Below are 16,676 nucleotides of genomic sequence, written 5' to 3'. Positions count from 1 at the left end.
CAAAATGTCACGTGAATGTCCAGTAAATGAACAGTCACATTGGCCTCACCTCTGATTGTGAATCATCAAACAAGTCCCTGGTGGAAGCATCGTTCCAGGACACAAAACTATCAGGGGAAATGCTTCTCTGACTACACCCAGCAGTTTGATTCTGGCTACAAAGCAGCACAGAAGGTTTTTGCGTGTCTGTTGGTTTCTCCTGCAGAGAGCAAAAAAAATAAAGTGGCAGAATAGCTTTAAATCTACTACTGTATGTGCAGCATCTTTTAACATAGAATGCATGTGTTTCATAGAGGAATAATAGAAAATACAAGATGAAGAGAGTAACCATTTCCTTGCTGAGGCGGGATTAAAAGGAACATTAAAATATAGAAAAGAAAATAGCAATATCAGGAGGCAAAATTAAAGACCATCCAAATTACCTGAAACATCATTAGCCAGTGTCAAGCCATGGAGATTCCTAAAGATTGTTTTAATTCTGCACATCACCTCAAGACAAAATTATGCTTTAAAATATTTTTTTTTTATATATACCTGATCACCAAACCACGTCTTTTCATGGTTTGTTATATCTCGGCTGCACCATTTCATCAGATGCAAGGATCGACAATGAGATAGACAACAGACTCGCCAAGGCAAATAGCGCCTTTGGAAGACCACACAAAAGACAACCAACTGAAAAACCTCACAAAGATAAGCGTATACAGAGCCGTTGTCATACCCACACTCCTGTTCGGCTCCGAATCATGGGTCCTCTACCGGCACCACCTACGGCTCCTAGAACGCTTCCACCAGCGTTGTCTCCGCTCCATCCTCAACATCCATTGGAGCGCTTACATCCCTAACGTCGAAGTACTCGAGATGGCAGAGGTCGACAGCATCGAGTCCACGCTGCTGAAGATCCAGCTGCGCTGGATGGGTCACGTCTCCAGAATGGAGGACCATCGCCTTCCCAAGATCGTGTTATATGGCGAGCTCTCCACTGGCCACCGTGACAGAGGTGCACCAAAGAAAAGGTACAAGGACTGCCTAAAGAAATCTCTTGGTGCCTGCCACATTGACCACCGCCAGTGGGCTGATAACGCCTCAATCCGTGCATCTTGGCGCCTCACAGTTTGGCGGGCAGCAACCTCCTTTGAAGAAGACCGCAGAGCCCACCTCACTGACAAAAGGCAAAGGAGGAAAAACCCAACACCCAACCCCAACCAACCAATTTTCCCCTGCAACCGCTGCAATCGTGTCTGCCTGTCCTGCATCGGACTTGTCAGCCACAAACGAGCCTGCAGCTGACGTGGACTTTTTACCCCCTCCATAAATCTTCGTCCGCGAAGCCAAGCCAAAGAAGAAAAAAGAAATATGTTATGAATCGTCCTATTAAGCGTAGATGCAGCAGAATATATAATAAACTTTCATACACGTTGACAGGTACTTTGAAGTCACTTCTAGCACTTTAACATGATAACAGAGCATTTTCAATTTATGATTGGCATCTTCACTGGACTCCAAAGATATGGAACCAATTTACTGATTAAACAAAGAACAGTGGCAGCAAATGAGCACAAAGCTCTCTTCTCCAAAAGATTTTCTGAGAAAACACCCATCTACGCTGCTGATTCTTCCATAGAGCAAATCCCTAATCAGAAACGAAAGTCTTTCACTCCAGGAAGGCAGAGAAAAATCAGAGGATGTCACCTTAGGCAGTTCTGTACTCAGTTAGTTACACAAAGCCAACAATTCAGATTATCAGAACCAGAGATTAATACATGGGAGTGGGAAAAGACAACAAAACATGACAAAATTCACAAAGGCAATGAGAAAAAAATATGAAAAGCATAATACACTTCTGGCGGGTATTTTATATTTTATATTATATAAATATGTTTTTAAAGGAAAAAGATTGTGGGGGTTTAATGTAGGTCACTTAAACAAACACTTCACAAAACAGATCTCATTTAAAATGCAAGAGCTTTGCTGAAAGTGAGACATTGAAGCACCAAGTGCCTTTGCAAAGACAATAAAAACTATTTTGGAAATGCTCTGCTAAGGAACTTAAAAAGCAGGCGCAAATGAAAAAGTCCAAGCTCAGAGGTTGATAAGATCTTTCAAAGACTGGGTCTGCAGCACTATGAGGTGCTTTTTGCAAGCAGAGAGAGAGAACTCAGTTGGAGTTCTGCAGTGGCTTTTGGAAGTTGCAGCATGACAAGCTGTTGAAACCCCAGTTTGAAGACAGGTTGTGAGTTCTGACTTCAGCCTGGTGAAAACCCTTGTGGTCCTTACAAGAGGAAATGGCTTACTAGAGTATCTCCTGAAATAAGGGAAACAGAAGGAGCTCTGTGGAGACCTGGAAGAAGAGGTTATCATTTGGAAAACCCTGATGGGAGAAGTTTCTTTGGCAAGACACTGAAGTGACTGATGGAAGTAAATCAGTTTGTGTCCGATGAGCAATGAATCTCTCTCTGAAACCAACTAGAAACTTCCTGAGCGGTGACCAATTACCTTTAAACATCAGAACTTGGTGAAAATTCATAAATATTAAATTCTGTGCAGAGTATAAGAATTGCCAGATACTGGTGAACTTGGAGGAGTGAGAAGTGAGATTGGACTGTGAATCAAAGAACTTTTCTGAACTAGGGGGTAAGTTAACTTAATAGTAACAAGTTAAAGTTTGATCCTGTTTTTATGTTTAAAGAAAATTAAAAGTAACTGGTGTTTAACCATTTGTCTTGGTGAAAATCTATTACTGCTGGGTTTTGGGGTCCTCTGGACCCATTACACACTGAATAAAAAGAGAAACAGACATACAGTGCATAGTCATATAGAAATGGGAAGACAGATCATTTGATAAGCCCCCACAAAATGAGATGGCAAGGTGAGGAACTAGAAAGATAATATAATCTCTAACTTGCCCCTTCTTTAACCACCTCCATCTCACCAACTAGTATTCTGCAGCCCCATTAAATTACTGCTGACTTTGAGAAAACATCCATCAACATAAATTAAGTTTTGAATTTTCAGGAATTCAACACCAAGTTTAAGTAACCAATGTTGGTCAAAGATGGGATGGTCAAACTTCTTAACGTAAGAGCCACATGCGATAAACTTCAGATGTTTTAGAACTGCAATAATCATGCAATTCCAAGCCACGCCCACTAAAACTACCATTATGAGCAATTCCTGTCTCACCCAACATACCATTGTATAGGGAAACTCTATGTAGGAAAACTCCCAGAATTTCCACCCAAAATGTTGATTTTGAGTGATACCATTTGAATAAAGCTTCAATTTGGATCATCCAAAACTGGGTATCAGACATGCAGGAGACAGGGAGACCTGTAAATCTGGGGACAGATTTAATCAAAAGCAGAATAATCAAAAGCTCTGACAGATGCACAACGATCTATATTGATTTAGTCAGCATAAATTGAACCTTCAAAATGGATTTAAACAATGTGTGTAGCCGCGCGCTACTTAAAAGAAACACACACACGCGAGTGCAGTCAGATTAAGCTCTGTGTTTTATTGGGGGTTCAGGTCTGACTTTTATACCTCTCACGTTCTGTAAGGTCCCAACTCATGATGTTTTTACCTTACAGTTCCCAGTGTTTCTCACTTTTTACTGACGTAATGGCCCGCATAACAAAAGCAGGTTTCCCGCACACATGTACCCTCTTGCATGACAATCCCTTCTTCTCTGCGCGCTGTCCCTGTCTGTTGGCTGTGCAGAGGGGCCAGCATCATTTTGCGGTCGCTGGCCCTTAAACTGCCCTTGCCGTTCGTCCGCTGGTTCACTTGCTATGGCCAATGCTACTACGCAGTCTGCTGGCTTTTAGGTGTGCTCGCCACCCGGAGCGCCATTGATTGCTGCATGACCACCCCCCCCACCCCCAAAGAACCGCCAGTATTGTCCTTCATGCCTAGAGGCAGTCTCTGCAGACTTCAGTGGCCTGCATCTTTTGCGTGGAGCTGGTGTGACTTGTCTGGGCATTCCAGGTCCAGGTGTGCCAGCTTTATGCTGCCGTGGTGAAAATCTCTGTCTTGCCTCCACCCTCCAGCTCAAATGTGGCTCCATTGTTTTGTACTCTGCAGTGATGGACGATGCAGACCCATGCGAATGAAAACATACTCTCAGCCCTGTAGGTCCTTGGGTACGTTGGTCCTCGCATGTCCGTGCCTGGAAGGTGTAGTCGGGGCCAGGTTGTCAACTCTTCCTCAGCTTGCAGAGGAGAGCTGATGCATCGTCCTGCTGCCTGCCTGGAGACAGGACTAATTCCCCCGGAAGCACCAGTGGAGCTCGTAGAGGAGCTCGGCCAAAGAGGTATTAATATCTTCCTTGGATGCTGTGTGGGTACCCAACAATGCCCATGGTAGCTCGTCCACCCAGTTAGGTCCTTGGAATCTGGTCATGAATGCGGTTTTGAGGTGCCTGTGGAAGTGCTCCACCAGCCCATTTGACCGTGGGTGCTAGGCCCTTGTGTGGTGCAGCTGGGCGACCGACAAGTTGGCGAGGTCAGACCGCAGGCTGGAGGTGAATTGGACCCTTCTATCGGATGTGATGTGGGACAGTAACCAGAACCATGCTACCCAGGACGAGATGAGGGCCACTGGCGCACGAGGTTGTGGATGTGTCTGCCAGCGGGCCTGCTTCCGGCCACATGGTGAAGCGGTTGACCATCATGAACAGGTAGCAGAAATCCTGGGATACTGGCAAGGGTCCTACAATGTCCACATGAATGTGGTTGAACCATCACTCCACAGGCTCGAAGTGCTGAGGTGGGGTCTTGGTATGCCTCTGTACCTTGGTTGTTGGCACTTCGTGCACACCTTCACCAACCGCTAACCTGTTTTTGCGATCCATGCCACACGTATTTGCTGGCCACCAGCCTGACCATGGTCCTGATGGATGGGAGAGCCAGCCCATGGATAGGATTGAAAATCTGTCATCTCCAAGCCACCAGGATGATGGGTCTGACCTGGCCAGTTACCAGTGCTGACTGGAGCTGCAGTCCCGATATGGCAGTCCTATACTGGGGAATCTCCTTGTCGTCTTTCTGCTGCGCCTCCGCCAGCGCTACAAAATCCACTCCCCTTGATAGCACATAGATAATCCATCTGGACAGTGCATCGGACACCACGTTGCCCTTGCCGGAGACATGCATTACATCGAGGTGTATTCTGAGATGCAAGCTGACCAGGGGTCCATGATCTTGGTCAAGATGAAGGTCAAGGGCTTGTTGTCTGTGAAGGCCATAAAAGACTTGCCCTCGAGGAAGTACCTGAATTGGTGAATGGCCAAGTACAGAGCCAGTAGCTCTCTGTCAAACGCACTGTACTTCAGTTCCAGAGACCACAGACGTTTGCTGAAAAAAGCCAGCGGCTGCCAACTGCCCCCAATCGCCATTCCTGAGGCATCCACCGTCAGGGCCGTTGGAGGGTCTGCCCTGAAATATACCAGAAGAGCGGCGCCTGTCAGGGCTTCCTTGGCCTTCACGAAGGCCTCCGCTGACTCCTCGTCCCATGTGATGTCCTTCACCTTGCCTACCATCTGTGATAGAAGTTGATCATCCCCACAAACTCCTGAAGTGCCCTGGTCATGCTGGGCCTAGGAAACCTCCGGATGGCCTCCATCTTGCTGGGTAGCATTGTGGCTCTTTCCCTGGTTATCCTATGGCCCAGGAAGTCAATAGCCTCCAGCCAGAACTGGCATATGGCTGGGTTGATCATCAGTCTGAACTTGTTCATTTGGATGTAGAAGTTGTGGAAGTGCATTGAGCATTTTTGTCGGTTCCTGCTTGCCATGAGCATGTCGTCCAGGTAGATGAAGGTGCCATCCAAGTCACAGCCCACCTCGTCCATTAGCCGCTGAAAGGTCTGTGTGGTGTTCTTCAACCCAAACGGCATTCACAGGAATTCGAACGGGGTGATGATGGCGGTCTTGGGGATATCATCTGGGTGATATTCCCGCACGAGGTCCACTTTGGAAAAGATCTTCATCCCATGCAGGTTTGCGGGAACGTCCAGGGTGTGCAGCATGGGGTATTGATCTGGCATTGTAGCCTTGGGCACTATATGCAGGGGAAGTGCCCATATGCTGTCTGACCACTGTACGACGCCGAGCTCTTCCATTTTCTTGAATTCCTCCTTCACCAGTTGGAGCGTCTCCAGAGGGAGGTGACTTGCTCGTGTGTGGAACAGTGAGCCCTGGGTCATGGTGCTGTACTCCATGGGGGGCATCGCCTTGGTGAATTGGGGGAGTGAGCACCGCTGGGAACTCAGCCAGGTCCTTGGCGTATTCGTCTGTGGATTGCTGCATGGAGTCCAGGTGGAGTGCTGGAAGTTTGACATCTTTGAGGGGGACTGTTTGGAAAATCTTGGCATGAACCAGTATCTGACCCTTGAGATCCATGAGCAGGCTATGGGCGTTAAAGAATTCTGCCCCGAGGAGCGGCTATTCCACTGCAGCCAGTGTGAACACCATAAGAAAAGCTTCCTCCCAACTGCAGTTGGACCTTGCAGGTACCACAAGTCCAGATCATGCTGTTGTTGACAGCCCTCAGTGTGGGGAAGGATTGCTGAACTCTGTTCCTGTGTCCAAGAGGAAATGCTGTCTGGACTGGCGGTCCCAAACATTCAGGAGGCTATCTTGTTGGCCAGCCATTAGTAATAGCTGGCCTCGGCTTTTCCCTGAAACGTGCATGGCACGTAATGGCCCCTGCACAGGTGGGCCCCAGAACCCCATCTCTGGTGGTAGAAGCACCACTGGTTGTTGGGATCGCTTCCTCCATGGGGCTGCTGTTCCTTCAGCGGGTCTGCATGGGTCTGGCTGCAGATGTCAAGCACTCTCTTTTCTGTTTCCACAGAATGTCCACTCGTGCTGCGACGTTTCGGGGGGGGGGGGGGGGGTGGGTTCGCTGAAGTTGGCGTCCACCAGGAGCAATTGGACATCCTTGGGCAGTTGCTCCAGGAATGCCTGCTCAAACATGATGCAGGGTTCATGTTTGCCCAGGAGGCCAGCATTTCATTCTGAGAGCCAGCGATGACCTGTCCCCCAGTCCATCCAGGTAGAGCAGACGTCACCCCTCTCATGCCTTGAAAGCCTGAAGGTCTCAATTAGCAAGTCCTTGAAGGCAGTGTATGCCTTCTAATGGGGGCTCCTGGATGAAGTCGGCCACCCAGCTCGCCGTGCCCTGATCCAGGGCACTCACCACTTGGTAGTACCAGGTGGACTCTGCTGTAATCTGCAGGATCTGAAATTGTGCCTCAGCCTGGTCAAACCAAATGTGTGGCTAATTCATCCTGAAGATCGGCAGCTTGAGAGCGACTGCATGGACTGCTGCCGGCTGGCTCATTGTTGGGTTTAGATGCCGTTTAAACCATCAGGGTCACTAATTGTAGCCGCATGCTACTCGAAAGAAAGACACATGTAAGTGCAGTCAGGTTAAGCTCTGTATTTTATTGGAGGCTCAGGCCCGACTTTTATACCTCTCGCATTCCCGCCGTTTCTCCCTTTTTACTAATGCAACGGCCCACATAACAAAAGCGGGTTTTCTGCACGTGGGTACCATCTTGCGTAACAATCTCTTCTTCCCCACGTGCTGTCCCTGTCTGTTGGCTGTGTAGCGGGACCAGTGCCATTTGGAGTCGCTGGACATTTCAAAGTGCATTTGACCCAATAAGTTATTTCTGAGTATTGCCACTGCTGTAATGTTAGAAAAGTAACTTGCAACTTGCAGACAGTAAGATCCCATAAAGCAGTGTAATAATTTACAATTAATCAGTTTTTGATTGTGTTAAAACAAATCATAACATTTATTTGTAGGTCCGTAGTTTTAGGCAATTCAAATAGAGTGAGCAATCAAAATCTGGCACAAAATATTTATTTCACAAAAATCATACTTGTAAGAAAAAAGTTGGTCTGAAATGGAAATAGTTATCTGAAATTCCTTAATTCAACCAACTCAAAGAAGCAATTTATATTTCTCTTACTATTTACAGTTGTATTTTTAAATAAACTTTGAGCATTATTGTTAACACTCAAAAAAACAAATTTCTATTCAGGTTAACAGGCTATTTTCCTGCTTCTAATTATTTGTTCAACATGCTCATAGTTCAGATTTATTGTCATAGCACATATGTGACACCACATGCACCCCGGAGATTCTTTACTTGGGGGCCAGGTAGAATTTCTACTTACTGGTAAAGCAAAAAAAAACTGTACTCGAGAGAAGACAAGTAAACAAGAAGGAAGTTCAAACAAACTGAGCAATACAGAAAATAAATATTCGTTAATAAATATTGTGCAAAGTTAAGTGTCCTTCAATGAATCTCTGATTGAGTTTGTTGTTTAGGTGTCTACTGGTAGAGGGGTAGCAACTGTTCCTGAACCTGGTGGTACGAGCCATGGCATTGATACCTCTTTCCTGATGGCAGCAGCGAGAAAAGAACTTGTTCTGGGGGGTGTGGATCCTTGATCATCCCTGCTGCTCTTCGTCAGTAAACTTCCATGTAGATCTTCTCAATGGTGGGAGACTTTTGCCTGCGATGTACTGGGCTATGTCCACGATCTTTTGCAGGGCTTTCTGTTCAGAGATATTAATGCCTCTATATGCAGGCCAGCCGGTCAGCACACTTTCCACTACACTTCTCTAGAGGTTTGTCAAGGTTTTCGATATTATACCAAACCTCCACAAACTCCTGAAAAAGTAGAGGCGCTGACATGCTTTTTCACAATGACATTTGTGTGCTTGATCCAAGAAAGGCCTTATGAAATATTGACTCCCAAGGAATTTAAATTTGCTCACCCTCTCCACCTCTGGTCCCTCTAATGATCACTGAAACGTACACCTCTGGTTATCTCCTCTGCAAGTCCACAATCAGCTCTTTGGATTTGGTGACAATGAGTGCGAGGGTGTTGTTAGCACATGATTCAGCCAAGTTTTCAATCTCCCTCCTGTATACTGACTCATCACCCTCTTTTAAACAACCCATTAACCCCGTGAGAAAAATAACTGAATACAGGTGACCTCTATTTTATAGGATGGTAATGCATTCTTAGAAAATAGTCCATATTCTGATTTTCCCTGACGTGAAGCCACGTCATCTGCAGTTGCAGCAAGAAACGCAAGTTGAAAAGAAATCAAATTATGTTATTTTCAATATATATCCTGTGAGAGCAAATATTATTTCATATCTCAAGTTTTTGGGTAATGATTTGTGAATTCTGTAAAGCTGATTTCCTGTAACACCCGCATGCACACACAAAATGCAAAAACAAATTTTGTTAACTTTGTCAAGGATTCAATTTATGTAAAATCGTGAAAGCTATGATTTTCTAGAAAAGCAATTCCTCTGTAAAGTGGGGATTTTTTGTTGATATATTTCATGCTTCTAGATGTAATCTATTCTATGCTTTAAGAAAATTATAAACAATAAAATATACTAATTTCATCTCCTCAGACTTTTTGAGTCTATTCTGTTAACAGTAAAAGGCACATAAAAATCTTAGAAACGAATGCTGCATTATAATAATGTGATGTTAGTGTGCAGAGAAATACAAAACAATAGTATTCTACTGCCACCTATTGACTCAATAATACCTCAAAACAAACATGAATCAAGAAGAATCTCAGCCCGAAAGTACTAAAATGGTACCACTCGAGCAACCATACAACATTTTCTATGATGATGCAATTATTAATTTATAATCGCTATTCTGGCTTAAAGATTTTGTACATCCTGGTGTGCTTCCTATGGCAGTAATGCAATGGCATATACAACAAATACTCAAACTTTAAAGTCTTAGCTTTATATTTTAACAATCATGAATTAAAATCAAATAACTGCCAGTGATCATCAATTTTCAATTGACCTTTTCTTCCTTTTAACATTTTTTCAAACCTACATGCACAATCACATTTAGCACATTTTGTTATGAAAGGGTATTAAACAAAATACTCACTGCCGTATCAATCCAGTTTATTTCTTCTTTGATACAAGGTTCAGAAAATCTGAATGCAGGGTCATTTTCTTGGGGAAATTTGGTCTCAACACAAGAATTTTGTGATTGCCCTGGGTGATTATCATCATTCCTTGTCTGAACAGATTCCCAGTTGAAGTCTACACATGGAACACAAATCTGGGGTTTATTTAATGATAGTACAAAGATTTCAGATTTATTATCAGAGTACGTACATGACATCACATACAATCGAGATTCCTTTTTCCTGCAGGCATGGCAGAATTACCACTAATTGGTAGTGCAAAAAATAAGCTGTACACAGCGTAAAACATGTAAACAAGCAAAGAACGTAAACGGTTCTTTTGGAACGTTAACAGTAAACTCACATTTTTTTTGTTTTCCTTTTGCAAAACTTCTCTGAACATTATGGCTGTTTTTAACCATGTAACCATATAACCACTTACAGCACAGAACAGGCCAGTTCGGCCCTACTAGTCCATGCCATAGCAAATCCCGACCCTCCTAGTCCCACTGACCAGCACCCGGTCCATACCCCTCCAGTCCTCTCCTCTCCATGTAACTATCTAGTCTTTCCTTAAATGTAACCAATGATCCCACCTCAAATACGTCTGTCGGAAGCTCATTCCACATCCCTACCACCTTTTGCGTAAAGAAATTTCCCCTCATGTTCCCTTTATAATTTTCCCCCTTCAATCTTAAACCATGCCCTCTAGTTTGAATCTCCTCCTTTCTTAATTGAAAAAGCCTATCCACATTTACTCTGTCTGTCCCTTTAAAAATCTTAAACACCTCTATCAAGTCCCCTCTCAATCTTCTACGCTCCAGAGAAAAATCCCTAGTCTGCACAACCTTTCCCTGTAACTCAAACCTTGAAATCCTGTCAATATTCTCGTGAACCTTCTATGTACTCTCTCTATTTTGTTTATATCTTTCCTATAACTTGGTGACAAAAACTGTACACAGTACTCCAAATTTGGCCTCACCAATGCCTTGTACAATTTCATCATAACCTCCCTACTCTTGAATTCAATACTCCGATTTATGAAGGCCAACATTCCAAATGCCTTCTTCACCACACCATCTACCTGAGTATCAGCCTTGAGGGTACTATTTACCACAACTCCTAAATCCCTTTGTTGCTCTGCACATCTCAATAGCCTACCATTTAATACATATGACCTATTTAGATTTGCCTTTCCAAAATGTAACACCTCACACTTATCTGTATTAAATTCCATCAGCCATTTCTCAGCCCACACCTCCAGCCTTCCTAAATCACCTTTTAATCTACGGTAATCTTCCTCACTGTCCACAACATCACCAACCTTTGTATCATCCGAAAACTTGCTTATCCAATTTTTAAATCACATCTTTGGTAACATTCTACTCTTTACCACCAGGTAGTGCACAGGATTAGCACTGCCCATTCCACCCCCCCCCCACCACCTTAGCATTTAACCTTTACTCTGCACTCTGTGGACATTATATTAGACATCCAAGAATTTGAAGAACTGTATCAGCACTTGGAATACCAAAGTATGTTTACAATGAGAAAATAGTTTACAATGAGCCATTCTGTATGACGTTTTATATATTTAATACTGTAACACTTTAATTCATTTCTATTTGGGAATTTACATTCATTTGTTCTTTAAAAAGATTACATATCATTCAACAGTCAATTCTATATCATGGCATGGCATGGTCCATCAGCAAGTATGACTGGACAACTGAACAACAAAACGGAATGTGAAGAATTCAAGTGGTTTGCATTGTTACAAACGTTTTATGATTTCAACCATAGCAGCACTAAAACTAATTCCTTCAAAGTGGTTCACACCCAAAACATTGACAGACCATGAATGCAGAGTTCCTCCACCAATTCTTTGCTTGCTTCAGCACTAAAAGTCTACTTTGACAGTTTGAGTCAGAGTAAACAAATGCAAAAATGTAGTGAATGAACAGCACCCTTTCTGAACAATCCACTCAATTTGAGTTTATCAGCTTCAAATCTGTGCAAGTTAAAAGTTGGCATGAGTAGAAATGGCTATGAAACTCTCAGGTCATCATTAATGCTCTTTCCAGAGAGAAAAAGACTCTTCTTCCCTGGTCAACACTACGTACAACTTCAGTCCCAAACTAACTACCCTCTTAAAACTCCTAAAACAATTTGATCCACCAAGTTTTGTTAAACTGGGGAGGAACACCAATCCCTGGTCTTCTTTCAAGAATAAGACATCAAAAAACACATGCACAAAAGTCAATTTATACCCAATCAATGGAATAACAATAAATTGACACACAGATAGCAATAAAAACAAGAGACAGACATTCCCAAATATCACAGGAAAAGCAGATCCCGGAAAAAAAACTGATGAAGATTTTTCTGATGACCTATTTTGAACTTGTTGTCCTTGTCCACACATTACCAATTGAGATTAGGGACTTACAGATGCCAATAATAATCAACCAAGCAGTGTATGCACACATTTCATTTCCATTTTGAACCGTAAACAGATACAGCCAGACATGTTGAATATTTCCACCATATTTGTTTTAATTTAGATTGCCAGTATCTATAAATTTTGGATTCAATTAATGTCTAAATAACTCTATGGGGGGGAGAGAGAGAGAGAGAGAGAGAGAGAGAGAGAGAGAGAGAGAGAGAGAGAGAGAGAGAGAGAGGGGGAGAGAGAGAGGGGGGGAGAGAGAGAGGGGGGGAGAGAGAGAGGGGGGGAGAGAGAGAGGGGGGGAGAGAGAGAGGGGGGAAGAGAGAGAGGGGGGGAGAGAGAGAGGGGGGGAGAGAGAGGGGGGGGGAGAGAGAGGGGGGGGGGAGAGAGAGGGGGGGGAGAGAGGGGGGGAGAGAGAGGGGGGGGAGAGAGAGGGGAGAGAGAGAGAGAGAGAGAGAGAGGGGGGGAGAGAGAGGGGGGGAGAGAGAGGGGGAGAGAGAGGGGGGGAGAGAGAGGGGGGAGGGAGAGAGAGAGAGAGAGAGAGAGAGAGAGAGAGAGAGAGAGAATGTGGTTATTTATTTTTTTCTTCTTCTATACTCTATGGTCTAAATACTGTGCATACTATTCCAATGGAGAATGTTACACTTGCTTCACAAAAGTCAGTACAAAACCACTTACAATTATAATGTTCATCAGGACCCACCAGTGATCTTCTCACTGCTGCTTTCGAGCAGCAGGTACAGAAGCAGATCTTGGTTCAAGAACAGTTTCTTTACAACAGCTGTCAGGCTCTTGAACCTCCCCCTTCTATAATCATGGACTACTTCTTGACCACAAAAAGACTGTCTACACTATTGCCAATTATTTTTATTTGCAGGAGGATTTTTTCATCCTCTATATTTTTAATTATTGTGTCTTAATTCAATTAAGTGTACTATTGTACAGTAGTTGCTTTTTCAGTTGTTTTTTTTTCAATATAGATGTTTGGCTGTAACAAGTATTTTGGTGTCTATGTACATTACATAATATATATAACAGTAAACTCATCACACTACAAGCTGATTCGATCTACTTACTTTGCTTCTTTTTTAAGACTGGATAATTAACTGAGGATGGCTAAGTTTTTTTTACCTGAAGTAAGTGAATGATTCTGAACTGGATCACTGATTTCAGCTTGATTAACATCCACGTTGCCCGATTTTGGCACACAAGATGAAGAGTTACCAACCGCAGCAAATATCACATTGCTTGAATCCCTGGTTCTTGCCTGAAACAAAAGCATTTGAAATTATAAGAACTATTTTCAGAATGTGGCCCCCATTGTGCCTCCTTAAAGATTTCTCAAAAACTTGCTTGCCTATCTGTTTGAATGAACTGATGTATATGGTCAGCCACAAACGAGCCTGCAGCTGACGTGGACTTTTTACCCCCTCCATAAATCTTCGTCCGCGAAGCCAAGCCAAAGAAAGATATGATCATAAACAATTCATGAATTGATAAATGTGCATGATTTCCCAAATGTAACCAAGAGTATATGTTTTATTTATTTAGCAATGAGAAGGGTTTTATTTAATATTACTTTTGAGAATCCTTTTGGGTTTTTTTTTATATATCATATAGTAAGGTAATAAAGGTAAGGGAAAAGGAATGAAGCATCTTGATTTCTCACCTTTTAATCTACGGTAATCTTTAAATGTAACCAATGATCCCGCCTCGACCACATCTGCCGGAAGCTCATTCCACATCCCCACCACCCTCTGCATAAAGAAATTTCCCCTCATGTTCCCTTTATAATTTTCCCCCTTCAATTTTAAACCATGCCCTCTAGTTTAATTGAAAAAGCCTATCCACATTTACTCTGTCTGTCCCTTTTAAAATCTTAAACACCTCTATCAAGTCCCCCCTCAATCTTCTACACTCCAGGATGTGAGCTTCTAATATTTGTTTTGGAGTTGATGGAAAGTACAACAGTGTTGACACAAAATAAAATCAGATCTACACTCTAAATATTAAACCAGAGAACAGCAAGATCTAATTACATTCGACATTCAAATCTAAAGCCTCTTATCATACATTAGCAAACATTAAACCATTGGTGGAAAAAGCAAGATGAGAAAGTGCTAGAATTTTGTTATCGTCAAAGCTTTTATTGGGGGAGAAGAAAAAGAATGCTTAAGCAGTTCAACAGTTGTATAAGCATTGCAATAAATGAAAAGTCAAAGTCTAGGCAAGTTTAAAAAAACTAAAGAATAAACACAGCGCACTTCTGATGTTAAGAAAGGCATTAATGATTATTATATTAAATATCTCAGTGGTCAAATATTGAGTAGCCTATAAAAAAACAATTATAAGTAAAATGGATTATTTTAAATAACATCTTACTTTTGTTACACTTGCAATATTAGACTGGACGCCAAAGGCAGAGTTTGGTTGGACCACTGGATTTTGCTCTATATTAAGAGTTGAAACTGAAAACTTGTCCATCTATTACAAAAATAAATAAATAAATCCGTTATGATACACATTTGTTTTGGTTTAATACTTCTCCCTACAAATTCATCCATGATTCATAGTGCAAAACACTAAATTCAATAGTAGTGTCTTTATTCTAATTCTCTTCTGACATTGAGTTCCAATGAAGGAAAACCTACTGCAATGAAGTGCATTTGGCAAAATGAAAAGGGAATGAATTTCCAGGCAAAGTAAATTCAACTTCCCAAACAATGTTAGCAAATAAATTATCAAATAAGTCTCAAGAAATCAAATTTTAAACTTTTTCTTGTTCAGATATAAAATTATCCTGCTTAAGAAACCTTAAATATTAGCAGCACAGTCTTTACTTAAAGACCAGAAGGACATTTTATAATTAAAGAAATCTGCAGATTACTTCAAATAGTCACGTTTGTTTGTCCACATAATTCACAAATTAACCGCAATTATTTTACAGAACCATTAAAAAAAACATTTACACAAGTTAAAAGAGTGAAATATCACAACACCTGCCTAATCTTCTTCAAATAGTACAATGTCACGATATATCTGTCCGAGGTCATAGCATCGAATACTCTAACAAACTTATCCTTTCCATACTGCTAACTTTGGACAGAAAGTACTGAAGGCCTGAAGGCCAGCACCTTGTGGTTCAAGAGCAGCTTCTTTTCAACAGTTTTCAGTGTCATCAAATTCCCCTTATCAGGGGCTACTCCAACACCTCTAAAGGACTGTCTGCACTACTGCTAAGTTACATTTATTTTTGCACTAGGATACCTGTGAATCTTTTTCTGTATTTACTGCCTTTTTAGTATCTAGTTTTTTTAAAAGAAAGTACATGTTCAGCTGTAGCAAGAAATATTTTGGTGCATAACATAAATATTGTGCAATGTATATGACAATAAACTCATTATCATTAACACTGAAAGGAAGTGTCTCAGTTGTGGGACTAATCTGATGCTTCTTACATTTCTTTGCAGATTAAGGTCCAAAAAAAGTTGTTTTGAGCAAAATACCTCCAATTCGTTGGCTTCACAGAATTTCTTGATAATATTCAAGAGCGGAGCCAACATAGCAGACTTAGCCACAGATACACCATCAATTCTTTTCAGATTGTCCACAGTTGTTGGCCTGTAGATGAAAAGGAAAATAATTCAAGTAGGCTTTTTAAATATAATGTACATATAATTCACATGGAATCTTAACACAAAGTAGTTTTTATGGCAACAGGAGTGGCATAAAAAAATAAATGCTGATGCACATATCAAGTCAGACAACAGAGGAAAAATTTTAATCAGTACTCTTCCCACATTTCTCAGGTTCATTTCCTCTCTTTTCTCTTTCTCTTACAATGCATCCACTATAAAATTATCCTTGACTTGAAAGACAAAAGATTTAAATTTTCTGTCAAATTTCTCTTTCAAATTGCCATATCAAAATATTATTAAAGTTTTGAATCTAAAAGATCCAAGACAAAAATGCAATTTCTGAAGGTACCATCATAATAAAACAACAATATTAAGATTTGAAGCATTAAATATCACCTGATTTATTTAGTTAACGAGCTAACTGATTATTTGCATGAGCTGAGTCAGACCAATTCTCCAGTGTGAACTCAAATACATTTTAAAAAATACCTTATCTTGGCAAACTCTAGTAATATCTTGTTTGTAGCCAATAAAGCAGGAGGAACATCTTTCTCACTGGCAATATTTTGCCTGGCTGCCAATAATTTGCCATATAATTTGCCCTGTTGACAA

The 16,676-nt window shown here is 41.8% G+C and overlaps 1 protein-coding gene across 1 annotated transcript in view; it reads right to left on the bottom strand.

Moving 5' to 3' along the window:
* The window catches only part of wrn (WRN RecQ like helicase), a 286,387-nt gene that overhangs the window by 75,529 nt on the left and 194,182 nt on the right, over positions 1 to 16,676 (bottom strand). Inside the window, exons 39-44 of the mRNA XM_069925810.1 lie at positions 16,554 to 16,666; positions 15,933 to 16,047; positions 14,809 to 14,910; positions 13,558 to 13,693; positions 9,956 to 10,113; positions 50 to 199 (exon numbers count right to left, since the gene is read on the bottom strand). Coding sequence (XP_069781911.1) covers positions 50 to 199; positions 9,956 to 10,113; positions 13,558 to 13,693; positions 14,809 to 14,910; positions 15,933 to 16,047; positions 16,554 to 16,666 — 774 coding nt within the window. The remainder of the gene's footprint in view (positions 1 to 49; positions 200 to 9,955; positions 10,114 to 13,557; positions 13,694 to 14,808; positions 14,911 to 15,932; positions 16,048 to 16,553; positions 16,667 to 16,676) is intronic.

The sequence above is a fragment of the Narcine bancroftii genome, chromosome 3 (assembly GCF_036971445.1).
Source record: "Narcine bancroftii isolate sNarBan1 chromosome 3, sNarBan1.hap1, whole genome shotgun sequence".
Lineage (NCBI taxonomy): Eukaryota > Metazoa > Chordata > Chondrichthyes > Torpediniformes > Narcinidae > Narcine > Narcine bancroftii.
This window is presented reverse-complemented; position numbering and strand designations above follow the sequence as displayed.